Raw genomic sequence first — 15,676 nt, 5'->3', positions numbered from 1 at the left:
AGACCCACATCCCACATTAAGTTAATTTGTGAGGACATTTAGATGAAATTTACAAAATTGCAGTACACTTGATATACTTCTTGTGACATTTTATTTCGGTGGTGTGAATTTCTTTGAATTGTATAATGTGTGCATTGGTTCAATGCAAAACATTGGATACAGTGGCCTGGAGGTGTTTTTAAAATATTATTACAATGTAAACAATACAATATAAAACAAAGGGAGTACAACATGTACATTGAAAAACTATCATGGCCTTTGTTGACAAAGGCTTTATTATGATACCAACTCAGTATGATGAGTACCCCCCCCCCCCCCCCCTTCTCAAACCATAATGCTGACTACAGCCTGTGCATCTCATATTTCTTCAGACGGCATTTCAAAAACAATTTAGCATAACACAATATCACTTTTCATTGCCGCTCTCCTCCCCTTTCAGTTAGTGATGCCGGCACGTTTGCCGGTCCACAGCTCCCGTAGCTCCACCTGGCAGCCCAGATCCCTGAGGGCAGCCTTGGCAACATCGCCACAATCGCTATGGGTCTGTAGCGCTTGCAAAATGAGGGCCTCCACGCCCATCTCCAGAATTGTTTGGCTGAAGGTGGGCTGATGTGACACCAGGTTTCTCAGCACCATGCATGCCTGTTTCTGCTCGAAAATGAGATGTAAACGTCTTTTACACAAAGTTCTCACAAACTGTTTAATTCTTGTTTGTTAGGACTACATTTGGTTTTCATAAGGGATAAATACTATAGTGCCCCGGCTGGTGATAAGGCTAGGGTAGAAAATGGGTGGATGGAGGGATTACCTGTACAGGAACAACACCAGAATGAGACTTCATGGCCTGCACAGCAGCTAAGGCCCCTCCTTCCTCCATGATGACCTTGCAGTTGTTGGCCTTGCGTAAAGCCAGGACGGAAAGGCATGCACAGCCCTGCTCACACACCTGAAGAAGCATAGAAAAAGTTGGCAGTGCCCTTTCACCTTATATTGGTAGCAATGTCTTACAGCGGAGATTGTCATGTGTCTGTTCATGGCGATGACAATGAGCTGGACTCCACCCGCTTTAACAACAGCGTCTTTCACATCATCATTTCCCGCGACGGCTCGTATTGCACTCAAGACCTGCCGCACCAACTCCTGCGAGGGCAAAAACAAGCTCGGTGACAATATGTCGGATGACGGACCTTTACAACCTGCACGTCTGTACCGATGACTCATAGCTGTCTGCAAGCAGTGTCATCATAAGCTTCAATCCCCCCAGGTCGCAAATGTCTTGGCAGAACTCGTTCCTTACGGCCAAACGGGACAAGGTGGCACACAGCTCACTCAAAACAGAGCTATTGTCTTTGTGAGCTGAAGGTAGAAAGACATGAAACCATGATTAGGACTGCAATTGTGGATTTTTTTTAAATTGATTCTACCAATCATCCCATTGATTATTCAAGTCATGAGAATAAGAAAATGTGCACGGGAGATAGTTGTACTATTATTGTCCACTTGAGGTCGCTGTCCCCACTTTCCACCATATAATAGTACATAATAATAGTATAATACAATACTTTAAAATGTGTATACATTGTAGAATACATATTTGGGTGAGTCTATTGAAGGGGTGGGCTGGATTGTTACCCCCACAATAAATATTAGTATATAATTAGTGTATTCCTTATGGGGACATTGTTTTGGAATCAACCTGCATGCCGGCTACACAGCAGAGATTAGCCGCTCTTACCTTTTGCAGACTCAATTAAGATCTTGAGGCCATTGTGCTGAAGAACAATCATCTTCGCATGCTCATGAGCTTGCCCAAACGTAACCCGGATATCATCGTCAAAAGTCATAATCCTGAGCGCTCCAGAGGCTTCCTTGACCACGTCCGCGCATCCACTGTGCTGTTTGATGGCATTAGTCAGTAAAGGCAGGACGCCCGCTTTGACCAAATCTTGTCTGTTCTGCTCATGTTTCAAACAAGAATGACGCACAACGGAGATGGCAGCTCGTGTCAATGAAGAATCAGCCTGGTACTTATTGAGAACATCCAAAAGGAAGCGCTTGCCTTCAGCATCTAACAAGTCCGGCTGTCCGTCAGTGAGCAAAGCCAAAGCAGACAAAGCAGCCAATAGGGCTTCCTGCTCTCCTATGCTCTTTTGGCAGTAGGAGAGGATGATGGGATACGCGCCTTTCTGAGCTGCCAGGAATCTTTGAGCGAATCCTAGTGAACATTGCTCGGTGAAACACTTTAGATCTACAGCTGCATTTGTATTGTCTGCAGAGTCTTTTGCAATGCGGAGGGACTCCAGGGCCTGCAGGTGAAAGAAACGTGGTATAAGAAGTGGTGGACATTACATATAGTCAATTACTAGCAAATCTAAGATATACCTGTAAGATCTCATGCGTTTGCTCCTGTTTGTCATCAGATGGAACAGCAGGTACAGCTTTTACAATACAACTGAGGTCCACACCTGCATGTATACATCAGTTATCTCGGGTGGATTACACTGTCAAGTGATCATATACATAACAGATTTTTGCTAAATAAGGTTAGCCTTTACATTAATTCAATACATTAACCTCGACGGTTAAGTATACTAACTGTGTCATGATTCAGCTAAATGTACATACGAGTTACCAAGACACAAATAAGTCGTTTTCTTTTTTTTTTTTAATCCATTCTGGCAACAATACCTTGAGATTGAAACTGCTCCACAGCTTCCTTCAAAGCCTCGTCGGGATCCATCTCAAACTCGTCAATGTTTTCCCTTACAGCAGCATCAAATGTTTCCTGTGTGATCCTACGTAGAGCCATTTTCAGATCGATACAGTTACTAAACCTGTGATAAAGTACGGCAACGCCAGTTCAAAATATTGTTCCCTTTGCTAGTTGAAACAATTCTATCTATCGTGCCGTGATGTTCCTGTAATGAAGGATTTTATCATACAAACAACAATATCGTTAACGCCCTGTGTCTTCCCTTGCTGTTGTCAATGAAGTCGACTTGCGCAATATGCGTACACTGGCTCTGCTAGTGATAGATTAGTAGTTACGTAGTTTCTGATGGTCTACTTTAGTGAATTGCCGCCTGCGTAAAACGGTCCTACTCTTTTATGTGTTCGGGTGAAACATACAGTTACACAAAGTTCCTCAAGTGTTTACCTTGCATTGAATGAATGCGGCGATTGTCAAACTGAATGGCTTATAATATAACTTATATTATAATAACTATAACACGTAACTTAATACATGAACGGGTGGAAAATGTACATTCATCGGGCACTTTGTTGTGCTCTTTATTACCATTCAAGTTAAAGACATGCATCAATCTGTCTGTCTGTCTATTACAGTATACACAAAACAAATGAGAGCAAGGTAAAACTTATCTTTTTATTTATTTAGGAACGAAGAAAAAGTTAAACCAAAATAATTTTTAATAATAATTTGCACAATGCAGTTTAGGTTGGGTAGCAGAGAAAAAAAAAATGCAATGCTGTTGGAAGTTACAGGATGAAAAGCAAATAATTGACTTGTGCTTTCCGGGTTCACTGTGGCAAATACTGTATTCGGGTTTTAAGGTGGACAATCCTCAGAATTTGCATTTTGTCAGTGAAGATGTGACACTCAAATGAAAATGCCAACATTGAAATGAACATAAAATAAGCAAATTACAGACGATAATTACAGATGACATGAGCGATCACCACTCATGGTTAGCTAAGGTGCAAATTTAACATTAGGTGTTAAATGTAGGCATACTGTTAAACAAAAAAAAGAAAGCAAAAATCAACTCTTCATTGTGAAAAGCACAATATAGAATGTAAAAAAGAAATACATCCATCCCCTCCAAAAAGAACAACAAAAATAACTTAATGTAAATACAAAATAAATCCAACCTTTTAACTACAAGTATGAATGAAATGAAACATTTACAACTCCGATGTTATTTGCCCGAAGCAAAGTGTATTTTTCTTGGGATGACTCCAACCAAGCATTCAAGTGAGAGTTTGATGCAAATCTAATCAATTACTTGACTACCCAGACAGGGAGAAAGAAGTACCAAGTTTGATGGGGGGGGGGGGGGGGGGGGGGGGGGGGGTTTGCCCAGGTCAAATCAAAACTACCGTATTTTCCGCACTTAAAATTTACTCTTGCGAGGCTATTTCATTTCAAAATAGGCTGTTCCGTTAATGTTTTCGAGTACGTTTACCGATCAATATCCAACGGAATCATAAATAAGCAGCACCAATGTGTTAAATCGATCTTTAGTCGGTTCCGATCACTTTTATGGGAGCGAGTTTGAGAAACGTGATTGTTTACAGGGGGCCGCCATGACACTTTGCTGAAGCTCATGGGAGTCTGCGAGCTGCTCCGTTAATGTTTCGAGTAACTTTACGGATCGATATGGAAGGGAAACATAAGTAAGCAATACCAATGTGTTAGATCGAACTTTAGTCGGTTCCGATCACTTTTATAGGAGATAGTTTGAGAAACGCGATTGTTTAGTGAGGGTCATTATTGGCTAATGGATGCATACTGCAACGCTAGTAAACCTGTTTGTTGCAGTATAGCTTCTATTTTATGCGCCTTTTAATCCGGTGCGCCCTATATATGAAATAATTTCTAAAATAAAAAATTCAATGAGGGTGCGCCTTATGGTGCGAAAAATACGGTATATATGGAACAGCCAACCTTAAAATGAACAGTAAAGAAGAAAATCATACAAAAAAAACGACAGGAAGGAAACATTTCTTCACTTTTCAGAAATTGTATTTGCCAAACTGTCCTCCAGAGTACTCTGTTGACCATGACTGGAAAAAGCCAAGAAGTGGGTCGAACTGGCTGAAGGTTGATTTATTTGTGTTCTATTTCTATTTCCACGTATTTGCAGTCTGCGAGATGGACGAGCGAGAGGGTATCATGTCCAGCAGGTATTCCCTCTGGCGTGCGTCTACGCTGGCCGAGGACTTGTGTCCGCTCAGGCTCGGGTTCACGTACGCCATTGTCACACCTGTTGGGGGTGAGAAGAGCAAGTCACATCTCACGAGAATCATTTTGCCAGACAAAAAGGGCAAAACCTTTTTCTAAAAAAATGAGTTTGCGGAATTTCCTCGCTTTCTAAAAACATCCTACACTTGTCCCTGCGGCCATTCAAACACACCCGTGTTCATATGGACACGGCCGCCTTACATCCCTGCAACACACAAACGGGCGCAAAGGAGACGGGAATCCTGGAGAAAAGTTGGAACCTCCACACGAGGGGACTGCGATTGTCGTCTGAGGGTCTCTTTGGGCCAGACAGCAGTTTGAAAGAGAGCAGGTGAAAGCGAGTCTACCTTTGTTGCTGTTGCTCTGCTTCTTCCATGCAGTGGATGAGGCACTACCTCCGCTCATATTCCTGTTGCCGCCGACTCCGCTGCTGCTCACTTTTGAAATCTGGACAGAGCGCTGGGTCACATGCTCGTGCTTACCTGGCCGGCTGACCAAAGCGGCGGCGGCCACGGCGCTCTGCAGCTGAGAGGAGGAGGAGAAGGAGTGGGGGACGCCCCGGATGCCGCTGTGGGAGAGCTGGCCCGGGGAGCCCTAAGAGGAGGGGGGGGGGACTCGATTTAAGTACAATTCAAAGATGGACCGAAGAGCTATTTGAACTTCTGCTCACCTTGATGGAGTGATGGTGGATGACGTTGGCCCCTCGGTGCATGGAGGCCGCTCGGACCTGCTTGAGCTGCTGAGACACCAGATGCTCCGCCTTCAGTGACGAAGCGGACGACGAGCTTCCGTGAGAGGCGGACGACGACGTCTGCTGAATGATCCGCTGCTCGATTTCCTGCTCTTGCTGCAGCGCTTTGACAAACGCGGCTTTAAGCCTGCTGGTGTGCTCGGCTTTCAGGGCCTTCTTCTGATTGGAGGACATGCAGTCTTCGCAGAGGACGGTGCCTCCTTTGGCCTTGTCCTGTCTCCACCTGCACGTGAAGTCGGTGTTGCACTGGGTGCACATGTTGGGGTCTCTGAGGGTGGGCTTGAATGGAGGCGCCCCCGTCTTTCCTGAACAGACAGATGGAAAACTCGAAAAGTTTGAGAGGGCTTGTTATAGCATTTGAACCTTGACCCTGATGTTTATGAACGACATCTGTCTACATGTGTTGCAGCACTGGCTGTGCTTAAACAGCCACGCAGGGATGCTAATTGTTAGCCTGTGTGCAACAACACACCTCTGTGAATGGTATCCAGCAGGTTCTGGACCACTTCTTCAAGTCCCACCAGGTAGATGAACTCATTATTGGCTGCTGAAGGAAGGAAGTTAAACTCTGGAGCAGGGGGCTTTGGAGGGGGGATTTCCAGGAGCGTCTTCTCGAGTTGCTTCCGCAGAGCCAGTTTGGCCGCAGCTTGGCGGCTGGCTGGACTATCATGGGCACCCACTAGAGACACGACGCCGCTTCCTGAGGAGGAAATCTTCAAACCTGATGAGCCCTGTGAACACGAGAGAGCCGAAGAATCCATCTGTCTATTCATCTTCTATCCTGCTTTTCCTCAGAAGTTGAACTGGAGCCTCTCCCAAAATTTGAGGATTTACTCGCCGGTGCTGAAGATACTGACCAATGAGTTTGCAGAATTTCCAACTCTGATGAGGCCTGCTTGCAACATGCTTCTCTGACCCTGGCCAGCAGGGGCTGAGTTCCTGGCACCCAGCAGCAAGGGAGGCGGCCCCCCTGAGCCACCACCTCCAGAGGCTGCCAGCTGCTGCTGTTGCTGCTGCTGCTGGCGGAGAGCCTGGATCTGCTGTGGAGATACAGAGATGGGCTAAGCGGGACAATGGGAGGTGACGCCACACAGAACGAAGCGGCATCGGCATACATAGTGCCAATGCAAAGGGCACAAAACTGAAAATAATGCTCCTCGGAGAGGCTGATATTTTTTTTCATACAGAGCTCGCATTTGTGTACCTGTGCTCCTCTGACCAGAGGTGGCATGATGATCTGTGAGCCATGTTTAGATGACATCTGCTGCCCACCACGCACCAAAGGCGGAGGTATGACCGTGCTTGAACTTCTACCGGACACGATCTATCAGCAAAACAGAGACAGCCAATCAGAGACAGCCAATCAGAGACAGTGTCAGCCTGACATGATTAGTTAACCTGCTGTGAGCCTTTGCTGCTTGCAATTGTCCCGCATATTAGAGGAGGTGGAACGGAGGAGCTGGACAGCCCTGAACCCTGAGGGATGGCAGTTATTCATGATTATTTACTTTGTACACTGAACTATATACATTGGCCACGCTCCGAGTATAATAAAAAAATAGAATTAATCAGTGGTCATTTCCGTTAGCCATTTTGCATTATACTAGCATTAAGCTAGCATTGTGTTTGCCAACCCTAAACGAGACTAGGGACATATTTTATATTAGGAAAAAAAATCTCTCTGACACTACATTGCTGGGTGTGGGTCTTGAATATGTTCCCCGTGATAAATGGAACTTGGCTGTATTTGGGTATGTGTGTGAGATGATTGTGACTTCTGCTCACCTTCTGAAGCGTGTCCCTTTGTAACTGGCTCTGTCGGAGTTTCTTGAGCAGCACCAGCTTGGCCTCCTCCAGCCTCAGCTCCTCTTTCAGCTGCTTAATGATGCGCTCCCGTTCGCCTGGGCTGCTCTTCTGCACCACACATGAAATCAATTGCTTACAACAATCCCAACCGTGTCTGGTCATGGATCCTTCGTTCATTTGGAGGAGTCCCATCTCACCATGAGGAGGTCTGTGTCCAGGTCCTTCAAGTGGTTCAGGCCATTCATAGGTGGACTCGGGGAGTCGTTATCTGACAAGATGATGACGTCATCATCATCATCCTCTTCGGGGGATGGAGGCCGTGTCTCCCTTTTTATACTGTCGGACAAAAAGAGGGCTAGTGGGCATTGATCATGTGACTAAGCCAGAATGGACCAATCAAATTTGAAACAGTATGCAAAAAAAAAAAAAAATGATGGGACGGCTTTTATCTTGAAAGGTATGCTTTTGCTGTAATTTCCAGTGATGTCAAAGAGCACTGCATCATTTAGTGAGCCGATTATTACATAAAAGCCAAAATGCCACAGAGCTAATTCAGAGTATGCCAAATGTGAGGCGTACAGGCAAAAGCTTATTTTTGTTTATACAGGCGACGTGTATTTTTGCATTTTTATGAAGCATAAGTCCGTGCATGAGGCCCGTCTGCTTGAGCCGCCCTCTTTCTGTGTGTGTGTGCGTGTGTGTGTTTGTTTCCTCAGGGCTTAGCGCCATCATCACTTCCTGTGGATTAATCACTACTTCCAAAGTAGTCACATGACCTCAAAGTCATGATCACGTGACTTACTTTTCCTCCAATACAACCCCGCCTCCCCTCCCTGCTTCTTCCATGGAAGTCGCCATGGCAACAACCGGCTGGAACTGGTTTATGACACACGGCTTCATTTTGTGTGCGTCGACTTTTTTTAGGGTTCAGGTGGTGAGTTGTGGGAAAATGGCGGCAGAGCAAAGGCTAAAGTTCTAAGTCAACATTGAGTACTGTTGTGGCCTTTTCTGTAGAATGCAAAATAAGAAGAAACTTTCAAAAGTATGTTTGTGTCCTAAATGTACGGCCGTCCATTTTTGCATAGCGCCGGTTTTCATTTGTGGTTGTGCTGGAGTGTATCCCAGCTGACTTGAGACTCTTGCAAATGCTCCAATTGGGACAGGAATAAGCTAGGAACGCCCGACCTCGGGTTCAGGCCCTGCCATGATTCTGGACTTCTTTAGACAAATTAGGATGGTCTCCTCTGACAGGTTCTTTCCACGGTTTCAAGTAGAGAAGAGTTTCTTACCCTTTGGAAGTGCTCATGTCCACGGGCTGCTCTCCAGTCTGGATTTCCACTTTGATGGTAGCCTTCACCTCGCTGGCAGCCAACAAGCCAGCGGACACTTTGGGCTCTGTGGGCTGGAGTCGGCTCACGGTATCCACATCCTTCTCCGCCGTCAGCTCCCTATTAGCTCTGTCGTTCCGTCCAGTTTGATTGTCCGAGCTCGCTTCGTGACCGGCTTCGTCTTTCACTGGCTCAGATTCCACCGGTGGCGTCAACTGCCCCGGTTCCTCGTTTGATCCAGTCCCGGGCAGACTCTGATCATCATGTTCCAGTTCTGATTCGGGTTTAGGTGAAATTGCCTCCTGGGCTGTGGGTTGACACTGCTCCAGCTTGGGCTTTTTGCTTCCATTGTCAGGACTGTGAGGTTCTGTAGTCTGCGGTGTTGCATCCCTCTCCAGCGCCCTCTTCTGGCTGCGCGTCTGGCGGACGGCCTCTTCAGACATCCCCTGTGGAGACATCCCGAAAAGGAATTGGTTACATATGTGGATTAGTTGGAAGGCACTTTAAACATTGTCAAAGATCAGCACCTTGATCATAACTCCCAACACAAACTCTCGATGCTTAAACCAACTGAAACTCATCAGTCATTGAAAAAGTTTGCAATTTTCATTCCACTCATGGGTCAGATGAACTAAGAATGAAGGATCTCGTTTCTACCTTTGAAATAATGAGCACCATTAACATTTAGAGAGCTTAAATTTGCACCTTCAAAGATGGGAAGATCCTGTTTATAAGGTAATTTTTGCTTTCATTCAGAAACCACGGAACTCCACCAACCGGTCTGTTCATTAGGTACCCTGTATAAGCAAATGAGCTGAAAAAAAAAGTCTTTGCTGAGGTTCAGGTTCATTTACATATTTTTTTGCAGTGGCGTTGGCTCATCCTAAACAGCTCTCTCAGTTCTGATGTGTTGCGCCACATTGCAAAACTACAATCAACTCATTCACTGTAAGCCATTTTGAAACCACAGTTCCCAATATTACCAAACATCATTTTATAGATATTTTAACGGCAATATATTTAGCTTTTGTGACGTCTAAACGATTAAATAACCGAGGATTTGTGAAGATAATATTGGGTCAAGACATTTTGAGTATTGCTGCCTCCAGTTAGTACTTGCAGCTCTGCATCATTTGATCTTATTCAAATACAATCGCTGCTGCTACAATTGTCTGGCGGACAAAACCGACCTTGACTTATTGGGAGCGAACACGTGGTTTGTAAAATGGCCTTCAGACAAAACAAACTGGATTAGTATAATCACAAGATGCCGAGTTAAATTCCCCAACATTGATTATGCACAACGTCTCCGCAATAAAGTATTATATTGAAGATAACTTGGAGGGCGAAGAACTACACGGGGGAATTTGAATTGGAGCACACACTGAAATATTCATCATAACTCATGAAGCCAAATGCAAGAGAAACTATTTGATTTTTTTTGCCCACTCATAAAACATGTGGCCATTTTTTACCATGTGATCTTGCCTATATTGTACAACAAATTTGGCAGATGCGGACATGACGAATACAAACAGTTGCTTGTTCAGTCACGCACACTGCAACGCCCGCTCTGACTCTTTCAGGGTCAAATCCAAAGCCGAGATTCAAGGAGACATTTGGTCACACGCCCCACGGCGCCATAATGATAATGCGCATCTTTAATCCAAATTTTCAGTATGTGCGGAATCCCTCGTGGAATCAGTCGAAATTTAAAAGGAGGTTAGCCGAGAAGCCAGCGAGGAAAAGAAAAATATTCAGACATTTCCAGATGACCGTGGGAGGGCTTTTCTCCATGTTGCACACTTCCAAGTGGCAAAAAAAAAAGTCCTTATTCCAGCCAACACAAGAGTCTGTACCAAAGGTTGACATGTTCTGACCAACACGGTATGCAGTGGGAGACGACCTTTGCCCATACTGTAGTTCACAGACGAGCTAGTCGGAACTAGATGTCGATTTGGAATACTGTATAAACTTCCAATCTGGCATTAAGTGCATCACTGTTGAGCATCATACTCATGCATTCGAGCGAGGCCCTCAGTCTGCCCGGCGATAAGTGACAGGGTTGCTTATGTGTTGAGGAAAGAAATTAAAATGACAAACATGACGGTGTGCATGAAGCGCACAGAGGTTAGCATTTTTTTCCCCCCCCCCCCCCCCAATATGTATACTCTGACATATCTAAAACACATATGACATGACCCTTCCCAGGATTCAGCAGGACACACAAAGCACTTTTCCCCCAGAACTGGTTTAAACCAGTTGGCTGGTGCGTGCATATGTGTGTGTGTTCATGTGTGTGTGTTCATGTGTGTGTGTGGTTGAGGGAGAAGCTGAAGCTTGTTTTAACCCTCCAGGTGCCGGAGCAGACACTCGGCTTCCACAGTGGCGGCCATTACGTGTGTCTTTGTGCGTACGTGTGTGTGTGTGTGATGGCACGAAGGACATACAGTAGCAGCGAGATGACGGCGTTACACACCGAGGGAACGCCGTCACGTACCCTGCGACCTCAGGCCAACCTGATCTGTCTTACACGGACGGGGTTTCAATGGCTGACTGGTTTCACATTTCTTTTTTGACATGCATTTCTTCTGCGCTCTTCCCAACACACACACACACACACACACACACACACTCATTCCAAATAACATGGCAGACAACTAAAACGAAAGTCATTTCTTCTTTTTGTTCCAAAATCTGAGCAACCTCAAGGGTGACCAGTGTGTGTGAACTAATTAGGTTTGACCTTCGATGTTCTATTGTAGTCGATCAAGTTGTCCTAAAACGCCAGCACTCACACGCAGCAGCTTAAAACGGCGCCTTTATACACAACAGCGGCCGAGTACACAAACAATCTTGTATAGCGGCACTCTCTAGAACATGGACCACAACAGTGTAAAAAAATAAAAATAAAATCATTCGGGTAACGGCTAGTAATTTCAACTTAACCGACATACTCACTCGATCTAATGGACTGAACTGTCAGCGGATGACACGTTAGCGCGGTGAGAGGACAAAACCTTCTCCACTCTTCTTTATTTATCTGACCATTCACCAAGGCTGACCGCCATTTGTTCACAGACAATACCACACCGATTGTTTAGACTGCTGTTGTTGCATGAAGTGACACCTCCAAGGTGTTGACCACACCACCATACCCAAAACAAAGGCAGGCGTATTCACCAATCAAAAATAATTATTGGCATGAGATACATGTTTGACAAAATGAGAAGAGAAATTTTCAACCCGTGGCTCAATCAACTGGAGCGCTAATGCTAGCCAGCTTGGCTAACACTGGTATGTCATAGTAATTAGCAACTGTCTTGGTTAGCATTAGCTATTTATGCGTACACAAAACAAACAAACACACTATTGGTACAGCTTGGAGGCAGCAAAACCCGTAAACTTCTGGATTGGCTGTTACAAGTGACACTTTTCACCGCCATCGCTCAGTGTGCACTTTACAATCTGCTATGCTAAACGTATAGGAACATTTTCAAGGTTAATCAAAATGGATGAACATTCACACGTTTGTACATTCAAATGTACAAGTCCTGCAATATAAGGGAAGGTTATCTGATATAAGGCCATCAGATAAGTGATGAGTGATGATATTATGCCATAAGACCTTCGTATTTCATCAGAAGTACAAACATTGCCACAGATGAAGTTAAACAGTCATATCTGCTGCTTCGACAAGAAATGCTGCTTGAGCTTTGTCAACATCACATGAACACACACACATGGGCTTCCATTATAAGTAAACCATCAGATAAGGTTTGAAATGCTTCATCATTCACAATGACAAAGTTTGATAACAACTGTTCTGAGTTGCTCAGTGATTCTCAAACTGAGACTTAACTTTGAAATGTGTAAAATAACATGCAATAAATCATGTCATATCATTTGGGGGAAAAATGCATAACCAAAAATTCTGTTATCCTTGTACACATGCAACATTTCCACAAATGCAATATATCCTATAATACAAACTACAATGTTGGCCAGATGATCCACCAGCACATCTATGAAGATGTCCAGCGACAACTGCTAGGTTCAGAGTGCCAGAGTAGTAGCAAGACAACTTGTGCCCTGAGCATCTGACAATTCCTGATCGGAAAGAACATGCCTGTACTGGAGCAACCTCCCAACGCACACGACCCGACTTTTGTTGGTCAAGTGAGTTATCCAGGAGACAAAAATGTAGACGACATCAAGATGGTCGCAATAAGTATGGATAGTCAATACTATTTTTTTTTTTCCAGACCACTACGAGTACTCGGTTCTTAAGTTGTCAAGATCCAGCACCGATACCACTGACCCCCCCCCCCCCCCCCCGCCCAATAACAATGACAGATATTTTTTGAAAAAGCTCTTCGTCAACCCAAATTTTTTTTTAGCTTTCTTTAAACGTCTGTTAAAAATAAGATCGACTCCATCGAGCTTATGCAGACCAGTCCTGGAACTTTTCTGACACCCCTGGAAAACATTGGAAACATTCCTCCCGAGTCCTAAAAGTCTGAGAAGCCCTGGAATATATGACACACTGTAAATGTGTATGGATTGTGCGTGAGGGTCTAAAAGTGCGTGTGTGCGCGCGTGTTCGTGCGTGTGTTCAGCTTTAAGAGGAGGAAGACGACGATTGTCACAGCGAGAAGTAGGAAGATTAGCTACTAGATAGCAGAACCAACAGTGGCGGCTGCCTTGGGCTTCAAACGAACAGTAGCCTCCGCCGTCCGCGCTCCACCGGCCCGGTAGAGCCCAGAAAGCAAAGTCGGCCCTTTAAAAACTAAAGCCAGCCCACGATACATGTGCACCAAGCCGGCTTTTTAATGTTGACACCGCCTCGGAGGAGGTGATCTCGCGAAGGAGTTAGCGAGCTAACATTAGCTCCGCCGCACAAACAACAACAAGCAGTCACTTTAGCACCCATGTTCACGGCTCACATGAAGGCACCAAAAGGGCCACAACACATACTTCCAGTTAAAGTGATTTTTTTTAAAGAAGTCTCCAGAGCGGGCAGTCACTTGCAAACACCCACACGGTCAGAACCGAGTCCAAATCTCTGACCTGGCTGTTCCCCGATGCGGGACAGCCGTCATCTCAAGCGAGGGGGGCAACAACTTTCAAAAACATCACGTTTTTACAAAGTCAAACTTGAGTGTAGCAAACCGGGGGTGATGTTTACCTTTCTGTCCCCCTCCCGAGGGAAAATGATCGGGTCGGAACTCAGAATTGTAACCGACCGGAGCTCGCCGCCGGCGAGGAAACGTTATAATCCTCGCTTCATTTTCACCACTTGGCTGAACAAGATCCGCTCCGGTAAGCGCGACAAGCTTCGGAACATTTGAAAAAGAAACAATTTTGCCAGAGCGGGACCCCCCTCCCCTTCCCCCGGCTCAACCTTTGGCTCTGCGGAGAAGTGTTACTTTTCAACAGCCCATCAGCTTCTTTATCGTCATAGATAGGTGGAGGAAGACCTGGCTCCTCTCGACGATACCGAATAAAAGGCTCCCCTCGATCCACTCACTAAAAAACTTCGGCTTCTCCCCCCCCCCACCAACACACACACACACACACACACAGTCAACTTACTCGGTCGCTTTGTCGCCCGCTCGTCGCCGATGGTCGACCAAGAAATGTTTAATCTGCTGTTAACCTGGATAAATCGTTGCTTTTTTAAATCAAGGGGATATCCTCTTTTTTTCGGCCCTCCCCGCTGCCGTGTCTGTTGCCAAATAATGCGCCTCAACACACATGGAGCCGCTGCGTCCTCTTTAGTGGGCATGCGCACCTCGGCATACCAGGGCGACGGGATCACATCATGTAAACCGATGACCACCACGGCCCAAGGTTGGAAGGATGAGCAAAGTCCCCACCCCCCTCCCTGGACTCCCTCAGGACTGATTGCATCCTGCACGCTCACTCACTTCCATCCAACCATATTACAGAATCATGTGGGCATATCACACTTTATTAGCCATCAACAACGGAGTCAGCTTTGGGAAGTAAGAAGTGCAGAGTGGCCTTGAGATACGAGTTTGAATCGTTTTTGGTCGTGCTCATAACTCAGAAAACTCATCATATGAATTAATCCAACCAAAAACTATTGTAATGTGTTTTGAATGAGGAAAAACAGCAGCCTATAACATCACACTTCATAGAACTAGGCAGTCATGACAAAGATTAAAAAAGAATTAAGTTTTCTTGTTGTTTTTACACAAGTTCTTTCATCACATTTTCTCCTTCAAAAAAATAACATTCTTTTTGAGAAGGTAGATAGCGATAACTGAAAAACTGAAGTTGCATAAATGTGCACACCCCTGTATAAGTGGGATGTGGCTGTGTTCAAAATTAACCAATCATGTTAAATTTGAGTCGACACCCACCGGCCAGCATTTCAAGTACCACTGATTCATACCAAATAAAATTTCAGCAAGTAGGCTTTTTCGAACATTTTTGTTTTTGTTTTGTTTCCTTGCAGAAGCCTGAGGATTTTCTGCTCATGCTGATTTGGATTTGTCCATAATTCTGTCTATCCTGACCAAAGCCCCAGTTCCAGCGGAGGAAGAAGAGCCCCAAATAGTGATGCTGCCCACACCATCTTAACTTTAGATGTGTTTTTTGACACGGTTTTGAGTTTGCACTAAGTGTATCATTTGGATTTCTTAGTTTACCCTTCTAAAACTGATCTGTCAATTACAACGCCTGAAACACAAAGAACAAGAAGTCCTGCAGAAAATGACAAAACTAGCAATACTGCTTAACCAAGCCAAGTAGCTGAGCTGGATTATCAACTTGTCAAAT

At 45.0% G+C, this 15,676-nt stretch overlaps 2 protein-coding genes across 10 annotated transcripts; both read right to left on the bottom strand.

The window, feature by feature from the left end:
• Nucleotides 1-74: 74 nt before the first annotated feature.
• armc6 (armadillo repeat containing 6) lies at nt 75-3,016 on the bottom strand. The gene is made up of 7 exons (XM_037277172.1): nt 2,689-3,016; nt 2,383-2,465; nt 1,736-2,306; nt 1,211-1,356; nt 1,009-1,140; nt 809-946; nt 75-648 (listed from the first exon to the last, which is right to left on the bottom strand). Exons 1-7 carry the CDS (start codon nt 2,807-2,809, stop codon nt 436-438), a joined length of 1,404 nt encoding a protein of 467 aa, XP_037133067.1. The 5' UTR covers nt 2,810-3,016; the 3' UTR covers nt 75-435.
• Nucleotides 3,017-4,398: 1,382 nt separating this feature from the next.
• Nucleotides 4,399-14,640, bottom strand: LOC119137663 (transcriptional repressor p66 alpha-like). Of its 9 annotated transcripts, none has more exons than XM_037277166.1 (12): nt 14,465-14,640; nt 9,575-9,666; nt 8,831-9,315; nt 7,739-7,877; nt 7,521-7,649; nt 7,134-7,211; nt 6,940-7,059; nt 6,593-6,775; nt 6,208-6,466; nt 5,655-6,040; nt 5,467-5,578; nt 4,399-5,006 (listed from the first exon to the last, which is right to left on the bottom strand). In XM_037277166.1, the coding sequence occupies exons 2-12, from the start codon at nt 9,656-9,658 to the stop codon at nt 4,867-4,869; spliced, it is 2,115 nt and encodes a 704-aa protein (XP_037133061.1). In that variant the 5' UTR covers nt 9,659-9,666; nt 14,465-14,640; the 3' UTR covers nt 4,399-4,866. The 9 variants fall into 9 exon arrangements, with proteins under 9 accessions (XP_037133061.1, XP_037133057.1, XP_037133058.1 ...); XM_037277162.1 differs by having other exon boundaries at nt 5,332-5,578; nt 14,465-14,639; XM_037277163.1 differs by having other exon boundaries at nt 5,332-5,578; nt 6,593-6,772; nt 14,465-14,639.
• Between the last annotated feature and the right edge of the window lie 1,036 nt (nt 14,641-15,676).

This window comes from Syngnathus acus, chromosome 17 (assembly GCF_901709675.1).
Source record: "Syngnathus acus chromosome 17, fSynAcu1.2, whole genome shotgun sequence".
Lineage (NCBI taxonomy): Eukaryota > Metazoa > Chordata > Actinopteri > Syngnathiformes > Syngnathidae > Syngnathus > Syngnathus acus.
Note: the sequence above shows the minus strand (reverse complement) of the source record. Positions and strands in the feature narration are given on the sequence as shown.

Bases quoted from the DNA above. Each gene is read 5' to 3' on its own strand.
- LOC119137663 (XM_037277162.1), bottom strand. From the start codon at position 9,658: ATGAACAGACCGGTTGGTGGAGTTCCGTGGTTTCTGAATGAAAGCAAA. The intron at 7,878-8,830 runs GTAAGAAACTCT...TTTGTCCGACAG, and splicing joins GACATGAGCACTTCCAAAGG to TATAAAAAGGGAGACACGGC. The intron at 7,060-7,133 runs GTTAACTAATCA...TTTTGCTGATAG, and splicing joins GCAGCAAAGGCTCACAGCAG to ATCGTGTCCGGTAGAAGTTC.
- armc6 (XM_037277172.1), bottom strand. From the start codon at position 2,809: ATGGCTCTACGTAGGATCACACAGGAAACATTTGATGCTGCTGTAAGG. The intron at 2,307-2,382 runs GTATATCTTAGA...TTTCACCTGCAG, and splicing joins AAACGCATGAGATCTTACAG to GCCCTGGAGTCCCTCCGCAT. The intron at 1,141-1,210 runs GTACAGACGTGC...TTGCCCTCGCAG, and splicing joins CAGACAGCTATGAGTCATCG to GAGTTGGTGCGGCAGGTCTT.